The sequence below is a fragment of the Bombina bombina genome, chromosome 1, assembly GCF_027579735.1.
Source record: "Bombina bombina isolate aBomBom1 chromosome 1, aBomBom1.pri, whole genome shotgun sequence".
Classification (NCBI taxonomy): domain Eukaryota; kingdom Metazoa; phylum Chordata; class Amphibia; order Anura; family Bombinatoridae; genus Bombina; species Bombina bombina.
Window position 1 is genome coordinate 618,791,885 of NC_069499.1, and position 11,865 is coordinate 618,803,749.

Sequence of the window (11,865 nt, forward strand, 5' to 3'; positions counted from 1 at the left end):
AATTAAATTGATTATGAGTACATATGTAAGTTGATTGGAATTGAATGATTTATCTGGTTCATTAATGTTTTATTGTGAACACACTCTTCCTTTTTTTTTTTTAAAGTGACATAAATTCAATTATTTTGCTAAAACATATATATTTAAAAGCAAATCTAATATATTTATATTCTTTATATTTCTTAATATTCTTAGTATCCTTTGATTATAGTTTTATTTAGGTAAGATCAGGAGCAGCATAGAACCTATGTTGGAGCTGTTTATTGTTGCCAACATACAGTATATATCCTGTCTGTCATTGGTTCACCCATGTACTCATTTTTATTAACCAGGAGTGCATAGCTGCTCTTTAAATAATTATACCAAGAGAACAAAGTAATATTTGGAATATAATTAAAATGATATTTTAGATAATTATGTTATACATAAATCATAAGATGAATGCATTGATTAGTACATAGCTGGAAATAAAGAAACATTCACCATGACTATATTTGAGTAAAGTATACATTTATTTAGGGAAAATTTGGTAAATATAGGGATGAGGAGAGAGGGAGGGGAGTGGTATTCCATTTCTGAGAATCTTCAATCTGTAAAACATTAAAAGAAACAAATGTGTATTATTAAAAAACATAATCATAAATAACTAAAAGGTCTCATTACAATACTATAAAAATACCTGAAAAGAAATCTTGAATAGTTGCAGATCTCTCCAAATGGGCATTGAGGGGTTGGGGATGATTAATTACATCAGGCTCAAAGATTTCACCTGGGGGCTGTGGTGTTGAAAGTAAGTCGTTCAACATCCCATGCTCCTGTGCCATGTTGTGTAGACAGCAACATGCCACTATGATTTTAATAGCTTTTTCCGGACTGAATTGGAGATCCCCCCCTGATCTGTCCAGGCAGCGAAAGCGCATTTTTAGAACACCAAACAGTCGTTCTATTATAGCACGTGTTCGGATATGTGCTTCATTATATCTGTATTAAAAGAACAAGAAATATGATTATAATATATAATGTGAAGACAAATCAAATACTAATGAGCTAACTACATTCCTGGTTTGATCTTATAAATCTTTAAACCTTTTTATATAAATATATTTATATTCAAGCAGAGAGATTTATAAATGCTTCACTGATAACAGATGATTTGTATTTTGACTGTCCCTTTAAAGGCACTCAGTACAACATTGTTATGTCTGTGATAGTGATATATACACACACGAGATAATCAAGCAACAAATGTATGTGCACAAACACAGATATATAGCTTAATAAAGGGGCAGGAGCCCCGAAACGTTGCTCAATAAAGGTGCTGTTGCTCCACATAGAGTGCTACCTGTGTGTTCTATTTCATTACATTTACTGGGACTTTGGAAAAGGAGGTCCTCCAGGTTTGCACCTACATTCACCCAAGAGTGATTTAAAGGGACATTCCTATGAAGTGTGTACTGGTCCTACTTTTCTACAGATTATAGTGAGCATTTTGCAAGGCACAATCAATATTTCTGACACACAAGAGCAGAAAATAAATATATATTTTACCTTAATTCAGCAGGCCCAACAACCTGGTTCTCTTTCAATGGTGTCCAAATCCATTTTTTAAGAGGATATGCAGAATCTGCTAAAATATGAATGCATAGATATACAGTATATATATATATAGATATAGATAGATAGATAAACACACATCTTTCCATAAAGCAATGTATGACATAAAATAATGTTATGCATATGTCTTACTATGACATAGTTAATATATATCTTTTAAATGATTAACAATTTATTTATTTAATCAATTTCACCCCCTTAGACACATACATAAAGGATTATAAAGCAATGAAAAAATAAAATGTCAAAATATTGAACACATGAAGGCATCATAATATATACATAAACACTTACCGAGGAGATGTCCTTCAGGCATTTGATTTGTCTCAAACAATCTCCACACACCAGAATTCCTGAGGATGTAGGCATCATGGCTACTTCCTGGGAACCCTGCCACGACATTTAATATGCGCATGTTTGCATCACATATAATCTGCACATTTAAGGAGTGGAAGTGTTTCCTATTTCTAAATATTATCTCCCTGCGCACAGGGGGTCTTAGGGCAATATGAGTGCAGTCAATGGCCCCAAGGACATTGGGTATGCCACCTAAAAGAAAAAAGTCCCTCTTAACATCACGCCAACCTCTGGGTGATGTGGGGAAAAAAATAAATTTTCTGCAATTATCATAAAGTCCATCAATAACTTTTGAAAGATGCTTAGAAAGAGTGGACTTATGCACCCCAGTTACAATGCCCCCTGTCACCTGAAAGGATCCAGAAGCCAAAAAATGAAGTGCCCCTAGTAGTTTGGTCATTCCAGGGACAGCCCTGCTTGAATAGCCCTGGCTTTCCAGCCTATCTTGCAACAGGGCATATAACTGATATATTTTCTCCCTGTTGAGCCTGAAACTTTCAAACACCTGCTGCTCATTCAGGGTTTCTATATCCAGCCTCACTCTGGGGATGTCAGGCCTACACTGTCTAACTTCAGCATTGTCAGCTTCTCTCTCACCCTGCATTTTGAAATATCTGTTCTGAGGTTAGGCTAGGTGTGGTGTTTTTTTTATAGCTGTGTGTTGCTTGTTAACATATGTGAAACTGGTGATTGCAATGAATAACATGGGGGGGGAGGGCTTATCTTCATCTCATCTAATCCTTAATTTAATGAACAGTTTGAAAGTATATACTTACTCATGACTTTTATTTTTGATATGAACTATAATTTCAACATATATGTAGTTACATATCAGAAATTCAAAGACACTGAATGTAATTATTATATTTTTCAATTTAAATATATCAGCCTTTATCATAACAGTTAAAAGTAATTATTAAAATTATATGATTTATATAGGTAAAATATATATATACAATTATCATACATATATACATGTAGGAGAAGATTATTATTAGATAAAATTATATTTCTATATGTATTGAGATTATATATAGCATCCCTGGGCAAAGGTTTCATTTTGAATTGGTAGATATTTTATTTATTTATAAAATATTTTACCAGGAAGGATACATTGAGATTTCTCTCGTTTTCAAGTACGTCCTGGGTACACAAAACATTGCATTGACACAATAGGTACAATAAAATAAAAAAACAATAATAATTCACGATATATGCACAAAAATTTAACATAGAACTGGTAGGAAATATATAATCAACAATGACAGGTGCATTCTGTTTTGAGATATGTAGAGAGGGATCTCTTAAAGGATATTAGGCATGGGGAAGGTTTAAAAGTGTGCGGGAGGTCGTTCCATAATTGTGGTGCTTGCATATATTTTTATATGCACATACATATTGAAATTTCTATGACAACATGGGTGCAAATATTCCTATACATAGGACCAATAAATGTAGCATATATAATGTTATTTGTACATTGAAACACTCATAATTTTTTTTTTATTTGCAATTTCAATGAGAAACAGGCCTCAAAAAGCTCTTTTTTCCTCCTTTACACCTAGTTGAGCTGGGGGTAATATTTCTCAATGTATCGACAGCCTCCGACAGTGTATTAACGGTTAGCGCTTTCAATGGAAACCTGGTATAATTTATCGATTAACGGCTTCTATTACTTTCTATGGGACGTGAAAATCTTTTCGGCAGCCGAAGTCCGGAAGCCGATATTGAGGTATAACGCGCCATTGGAAACAGTCGTTAAACGCTATTGCTTTCGACAGCATATTTAACGGTTTGCGAGTGCACGCAAACTGAATTACGACTCAATGGAAGCGAGGCCATAGTTGCAACCTCACACTTAGTTGCAGTTATTCCATCCAACGCCTAGGACAACCCATTGAACCGGTCATCTGCTATAGAGACATCCACTGGTTTTTATCTGCATTGTTTTAAATCCTTTGTATTGGAAACATACTGTATTTTCAACCGTTTTGTATGTTTGTAATTCACATGGATCCATGTTGTTAAACTGTATGTATTAATAAATTTTAATTGTAATTTTTATATTTGGTAGTTCTAAATCATTCAAACCCAGCCTCTTTTGGCGCTCTGGTATTAACTCAATTATATAATTTCTTACTATTCGGTTTGACTACTAGGAGTCAATCTTCCAGAGCCAAAGGTCCTCCCTTAGGCAGGCGCTCAGTGTACTTCCTTTTACTAATATGGAAACAGTACATCTGCTGAACATCGTGTTCTTTTCCCTTGTCAAGCACAATATAGATACATTTTGTTGAAGTTATTAATATATTTTTGCTTCATAATTAAAAGGTAAGTTGCATAATACTTATAAAATACAAGGAAAAATAATTGATTTTATTAGCATTATTCATGCCAAAAGAGAAATTAGAAGGGATAACCAAATTCTAAGATTCTTATTACATCTATACAAATGCTTTGCCACATTGGTATGTATACCATAAACAAGGATTTGCATTGATGTTAATACCTAAATATTTAATTTGTTCAACTATCTTAAATGGACATAAACTTTGGTTTTACAGTTGGGAGAGGTTATCCAAAGATGTATTGATCTATCTGGATTTATTTTATAGCCTGAAAAATTTATGAAGGAATTGCTAGGTAGTTTCTTTCTCTGACACCAATTGTCCCCTGACAAGTTGTTTTTCTGCCAACCGAAACTGACTCTCCTTATGCTCCCCCTCCTTAAACATTTTAGTGACCACTGCAGACACCTCACAAATTAATTTAAAACTGATGTTAGGTCCAAAGCTGGCAAGGCATTCTTTTACTTCCAGGGTAAAGTCACTTTCTTGAGAAGTAGCAAGGATGCTACTCTCCTAGTCTCTATCCATGAGTTCAGCAATGAGGGTGACCTTGCTTCTTTTACTGGCAACCTTTCCTCTGGATTCTAGAATGTCCTTCACCATTGATCTTTTGGCTGATGACATGCAAACTCCATACACAGCAAAGCCATTCTCAATGTCCTGAAGGTAACACAGTTACTTTCTCCTAAGAAGCAGTATCCCAGCGCTTGCCACCAAATGTAGACGCCAGAGGAATGATCCCCGGAATTGGGATCCCCAGAATTGGGATCCAGACTGCTTCCTCCTTAGCATATGTCCCTTCTCCGGCAGGTAATTTCCAACAGCATTCCTTCCTTTTCAGCACCACCCAACTGGTAGTGCCACGTATCCCCCAGAGAACCATAGAAAGGAAGGTTAAATGCCTCAAATTTTCCTCTACAAATATCAGCCACACACTGGATAAAATGTGGAATGGACAAATACACCTTTATTGAGAATACACAGGACCTAAGTACATTACACTGTTTTCATAAGGGGGAGGGAGTAACTCGGGGCTTAATCACATCCTGTTAACATCCTGACATAGGGCCTTATAATCTTAAGGTCTCTAGGCTGGAGAGATTATTAAAGAATGCTCACCAGTCCTTCTATTGCCCTGGTGGAATGATCTAAAGCCACTTTTTACCCTGAAAACAGGGTGTTTCTCTTTGGCGTGTATATTGCATTTTCAAAAGTACAAAATAGAATTAATATTTTTAAAATCATACAAAATTAACTGAACCATTCACACAAAAATATGCAGGATATTTTTTTTGTTAAGGTGCATCAATATTATAAGCAAAATGTTACATCAAAAATCATATTTTATCAAAAACCTCAAATTTGTATGTAAATTACACACAAATACATCCTATTAGAAGGACAGTATACTAGAAAATTGTTTTTCCCTTAATGTGTTTCCAATTAATTTTTGTACCAGTTGCAGAGTAAAAAAATTATGCGATTTGCTTTTTAAGGCTTACTTGTGCGTATGAATTTTGTGTTTTGAAGCCACAACCTAATAAAATGGGTTGAACTTGTAGGTATAATCAGATCTCATTACTTTATCACATTGTGTACATATACATGTTTCTTTATCTTATATCTGTCCATAAACTAATCACCAATACTTGGAGAGAACAATGGAAAATTAACATTTTATTACCTTATCACTTCTATAACCCACTGGGAGTGCAATTTCTTCTACTGGCTGTGTTAACACAGCTTGGCCTTGAGGCCAAAAACTTTCAGGATGGGTGGGGATACCACAGGCTAAATAAAATATTTCAAATGCCAATATAAGGGTAATGGAAATAATTGTAAACAATGAAACACACAGAGGCATTCAAAGTGGATAATTGGGAACAAATTAAAGGGGAGAAAATGTTTGTGTAAACTGTCCCTTTAAATATGCACAGCGTTATATAAATATACCGGAGGCACAAAAAATATAAAAATTCATACTTATAAGTACAAAATACAAAGCTTAAAGGGATAGTCTAGTCAAAATTAAACTTTCATGATTCAGATAGAGCAGGACATTTTAAGCAACTTTCTAATTTATTCCTATTATCAATTGTTCTTCGTTATCTTTTTTATCTTTATATTAAAAAGCAAGAATGGAAGCTTAGGAGCTGGCCCATTTTGGTTCAGTACCTGGGTAGCACCTCCTAAGCTTACATTCTTGCTTTTTCAAATAAAGATACATAGAGAACAAAGAAAAGTTGATAATAGAAGTAAATTAGAAAGTTGCTTAAAATTGCATGCTCTATCTCACTGGTTTTCAAACCTGTCCTCAGACCTCTCTAACAGGCCACATTTTGAGGTTATCTGGATTGGAGCATAGGTGAAATAATCAGCTGTTTAGTAAACCTGGTTATTTTACCTGCTCTCAACCAAGGTAACCCAGAAAACCTGGATCATTGGGGAGGCCTGAGGACAGGTTTGAAAACCAGTGCTCTATCTGATTCATGAAAGTTTAATTTTAAATAGACTATTCCTTTAATAGTTTTTTCATAAAATGGGCTGAACATGGGTATTCCATGGGTGTAAATTAAATTGTCTCTCTAATCCCAGCATAATTCTGCAATGATTTTCGCACTACAGATCTCATAATTTTTTCTTGCCAACTAAAAAGTGGCGAGCTTTTCTCAAAACACTCAAAATACTTATAACCCTAATAGAAAAACACATGCATACCAAAATGTAGGTGATTGTAAGATGCTACAAAGTGATAAAGTGATTTATATTTGCTGCAGGATTTCATTTTAAAGTGCACCCCCTGCTCACTGCTTAGTTCACTCTACAGAGCGGTGTCCCTTTCCAGCAATCTCCATTACTTTCAATAGGAGACATCTCGCCACTCACAGGGACTGCCCTTTTTAAGATAATTCCACAAGGGCAGCCCCTGTGAGGGTCATCCTGAAAAACCATGTCTGATCTGGCGAAGTTTAGACTCCCGGGTCCTTAGTCAATTAACACTGAACCAAAGGGATAACGACATCAGATTAAAATAATGACAGTATAATCGAACAGGAACCACAACAATAGTTCTAACACTAATTGCGTTACTAAAGACAATAAAAAAAGAATAACCTAGTCTCCGGACTCAGAAGCTACCTGTGATAACCACTGCTATTCCAGTGAACCAGTATACTGTGGTAATGCAGTCTAAAACAGAAAGGTACAAGGCCCAAATGGACCTGGAAAAGGAGCATTCCTTCACAAGTAAAATAGTACCATGCCGTAAGCAGATACTGAATGTCCTTGTAGTGGCACTGCCATTACAAGTATGATGTGGGCTGTTCTAGGGGGTGATATTCATTGGGGTCTGTTTGATTTTATAATTAAGCTGTGATGCTATCCCTTCCATTTCAGCTAAGTTAAATAGAAATGTTGCTCAACATAAGAATATTGTTTATTGAGGTATAACTGTTTTTATTATTAGTTGTAGTAGTAGAAGCAGTAATAGTAGTAGTAGTAGCAGTATTTAAAACTAAGTTTAACTCATCAAAGTAGCTGCTCGTTGAGTAGTTACTATTCAGCTACTGCTTTTAATTTCATATGGTTGGTGAAAGAAAACGTCAAATCAGTATGACACTTTGCTTTATGGGTGATCTTTTTCTATTTGCTCATAAACTGAGTGGAAAAAGTCACTGTCCCTGGACATGCCAAATGCAAGTTCCTCTGCAAGTCCTGGGACAAGATTCTGGATTGGATGCTATCATTTTCTTTGCAATGGGATGTGGGTAATGAGTAAAATATATCTTTCTTTCTATTGTAAATAGAGATTTCCAGTTATTTGTTCTACTCAGTGTTTTCATACATGCTGCAGGCCTGCATCTCTTTCAACATTTTGGGTAACATGCCCCTTAAAAATACCTGTAATATATTTAAAATGCTTACTTTTAGATACAACAAACTATCGGCTAGATTACAAGTTTTGCGTTATGGCTCATAATGCTGCTTTTTCACTACCGCTGCTATTACAAGTCTTGTAGGTACAGTTGTACCGCACACCTTTCTGGCAGTAATGCAACGTAACTACCGCACCTTTCAAAAAGTCCTTTTTCAATGGGACTTCCATAGCGTTACTAGTTTTTCCTGGGAGGCCAAAAAGTGAGCAGTACAGCCTATACCATCAAGATTCGTACCGCCATCTAAAGTCAGTAGTTATGGGTTTTACGTTACAAAGCTGTAGCATAAATCTCATAACTAAAGTGTTACAAAGTACACTAACACCCATAAACTACCTATTAACCCCTAAACCGAGGCCCTCCCGCATCGTAAACACTAAAATAACATTATTAACCCCTAATCTGCCGCTCCGGACATCGCCACCACTATAATAAACATATTAACCCCTAAACTGCCGCACTCTCGCATCGCAAACACTAGTTAAATATTATTAACCCCAATCTGCTGCCCCCAATGTTGTCACCACCTACATAAATTTATTAATCCCTAATCTGCCACCCCCAACGTTGCCACCTCCACTATACTAAAGTTATTAACCCCTAAACCTCTGGTCTCCCACATCACTAACACTAAATAAATATATTAACCCCTAACCCTAATCCTAACCCTAACACCCCTAACTTTAATATAATTAAAATAAATTGAAGATAAAACTTACTATCATTACATAATTAATTCCTATTTAAAACTAAACCCTAAGCTAGCTACAATATAACTAATAGATACATTGTATCTATCTTCGGTTTTATTTTTATTTCACAGATAAGTTTGTATTTATTTTAACTAGGTAGACTAGTTAGTAAATAGTTATTAACTATTTACTATCTAGTTAAAATAAATACAAATTTACCTGTAAAATAAAACCTAACCTGATGCAATCAGCCAATAGGATTGAACTTGCATTCTATTGGCTGTTCCAATCAGCCAATAGAATGCAAGCTCAATCCTATTGGCTGATTGGATCAGCCAATAGGATTGAAGCTCAATCCTATTGACTGATTGCATCAGCCAATAGGATTTTTTACCCTTTAATTCTGATTGGCTGATAGAATTATATCAGCTAATCGGAATTCAAGGGATGCCATCTTGGATGACGTCATTTAAAGGAAACTTCATTCTTGAATAGCCAACGAAAGAAGAGGATGCTCCACGCCGGATGTCTTGAAGATGGAGCAGCTCTGCGTCGGAAGGATGAAGATAGAAGATGCCGTCCGGATGAAGACTCTGCCCGCCTTGAGGAATACTTCTTGCCGCTTGGATGAAGACTTCTCCCGGCTTCGTTGAGGACTTCTGCCTGCTTGGATGAAGATTTCTCCCGGCTGGATGAGGATGGATGTCCGGTCTTCAAAAACTGTAAATGGATCTTCGGGGGTTAGTGTTAGGTTTTAGTAAGGGTTTATTGGGTGGGTTTATTTTTAGATTAGGGTTTTGGGCACAGAAAAAGAGCTTAATGCCCGTTTAAGGGCAATGCCCATCCAAATGCCCTTTTCAGGGCAATGGGGAGCTTAGGTTTTTTAGGTAGTTTTTTTTTTGGGGGGGGGGGTTGGTTGTATGGGTGGTGGGTTTTACTGTTGGGGGTAGTTTGTATTTTTTTTTACAGGTAAAAGAGCTGATTTATTTGGGGCAATGCCCCACAAAAGGCCGTTTTAAGGGCCATTGGCAGTTTAGTGTAGGCTAGGGTTTTCTATTTTGGGGGGACTTTTTTATTTTGATAGGGCTATTAGATTAGGTGTAATTAGTTTAAATATTTGATCATTTCTTTTTTATTTTGTGTAATTTAGTGGGGTTTTTTTTGTAATTTAGTTAATTGTATTTAATTTATTTAATTTTAGTGTAGACTAGTTACTAAATAGTTATTAACTATTTATTCTCTAGTTAAAATAAATACAAACTTTGCTGTGAAATAAAAATAAAACCTACGATAGCTACAATGTAACTATTAGCTAGCTTATGGTTTATTTTATAGGTAAGTATTTACTTTTAAATAGGAATTATTTAGGTAATAATAGTAAGTTTTATTTCAATTTATTTTAATTATATTAAAGTTAGGGGTGTTAGGGTTAGACTTAGGGTTAGGTTTAGGGGTTAATTTATTTATTTAGTGTTAGTGATGTGGGAGGCCAGAGGTTTAGGGGTTAATAACTTTAGTATAGTAGCGGCGGAGCGATTGAGGGTGGCAGATTAGGAGTTAATAAATTGATGTAGGCGGCGATGACATTGGGGCAGCAGATTAGGGGTTAATAAGTGTAAAATAGGTAGCGGCGATGTCGGTGCGACAGATTAGGGGTTAATAAGTGTAATGTAGGTATCGGTTATGTCAGAGACAGCAGATTAGGGATGTTTAAACTCAGGGTTTATGTTAGGGTGTTAGGTTTAAACATAAATTTTCTTTCCCCATAGAAATCAATGAAGCTGCGTTACGGAGCTTTACGCTCCTTTATTGCAGGTGTTAGGCTTTTTTTTTAGCCAACTCTCCCCATTGATGTCTATGGGGAAATCGTGAACGAGCACGTACAACCAGTTCAAAGCAGCACTGGTATTTGTGTGCGGTATGGAGCTCAACGCTGCCATATTGCCCGCTAATGCAGGTTTTTGGAAAACCTGTAATAGCAGTGCTAGTAAAGTTGAGCGGTGGAAATAACTTGCAAGTTATTACCAAGCCGCTCATAACGCAAAACTTGTAATCTGGCCATATGATTTTAATGTTTGTTTAGTATCCTAGGCTATGTTTTACATGTAACATGGACTAAGTATACAATTTTAAAAGAGATTTATTTTAATTATGGTTTTAATAACCAAATATAGCATAATAATGAGCATAATTAACATAAATAACACATTAGAAAATTAAGGTGAAATTGAAAGCTGATTACTTTAAAAATAACCAGCTTCAAAATGCTTTATTAAAAACAAGAATAAAAGTACAGTATTTTACAAAACAGTAAACTAACTGATACTGAACATCAAACTTATACAGCTTGTACTATCCATTACACACTTTCAAATGACAATTTTATCATTGTATTTGGTTATTAGTCAAGTTAAACTTTAATTAGCCATAAAATGGATGTAAATAGAGAGAGAACAAATTAATATATTATTTACAATATTAAAGAGACAGTCTAGTTAAAATTAAACTTTCATGATTCAGAGCATGTAATTTTAAACAACTTTTAATTGTACTTTTAAAAACAAATTTGCTTTGTTCCCTTTGTATTCTTAGTTAAAATCTAAACCTAGGTAGAATTTCCGGACTTCAGAAACTGTAAGTGGATCAACGGGGTTAGTGTTAGGTTTTTTTTGGTGGGTTTCTTTTTTAGATTAGGGTTTGGGCTTTTTTAAAAGAGCTGAAAGCCCTTTTAAAGGCAATGTAAACGTAAAAGAGCTGAATGCTCTTTTTAGGGCAATGTCCATACAAATTCCCTTTTCAGGGCAATGGGTAGCTTAGGTTTTTGCTAGAGTTAGGTTTTTTTTATTTTGGAGGGTGGTTGGGTGGTGGGTTTTACTGTTGGGGGGGTCTTTGTATTTTTTTACAGGTAAAGGAGCTGAT

The 11,865-nt window shown here is 35.3% G+C and overlaps 1 protein-coding gene across 1 annotated transcript; it reads right to left on the reverse strand.

Annotated features, from left to right (window-relative positions):
- Nucleotides 1-529: 529 nt before the first annotated feature.
- Nucleotides 530-2,404, reverse strand: LOC128639090 (putative nuclease HARBI1). The gene is made up of 4 exons (XM_053691243.1): nt 1,909-2,404; nt 1,549-1,627; nt 680-981; nt 530-590 (listed from the first exon to the last, which is right to left on the reverse strand). Exons 1-4 carry the CDS (start codon nt 2,369-2,371, stop codon nt 586-588), a joined length of 849 nt encoding a protein of 282 aa, XP_053547218.1. The 5' UTR covers nt 2,372-2,404; the 3' UTR covers nt 530-585.
- Between the last annotated feature and the right edge of the window lie 9,461 nt (nt 2,405-11,865).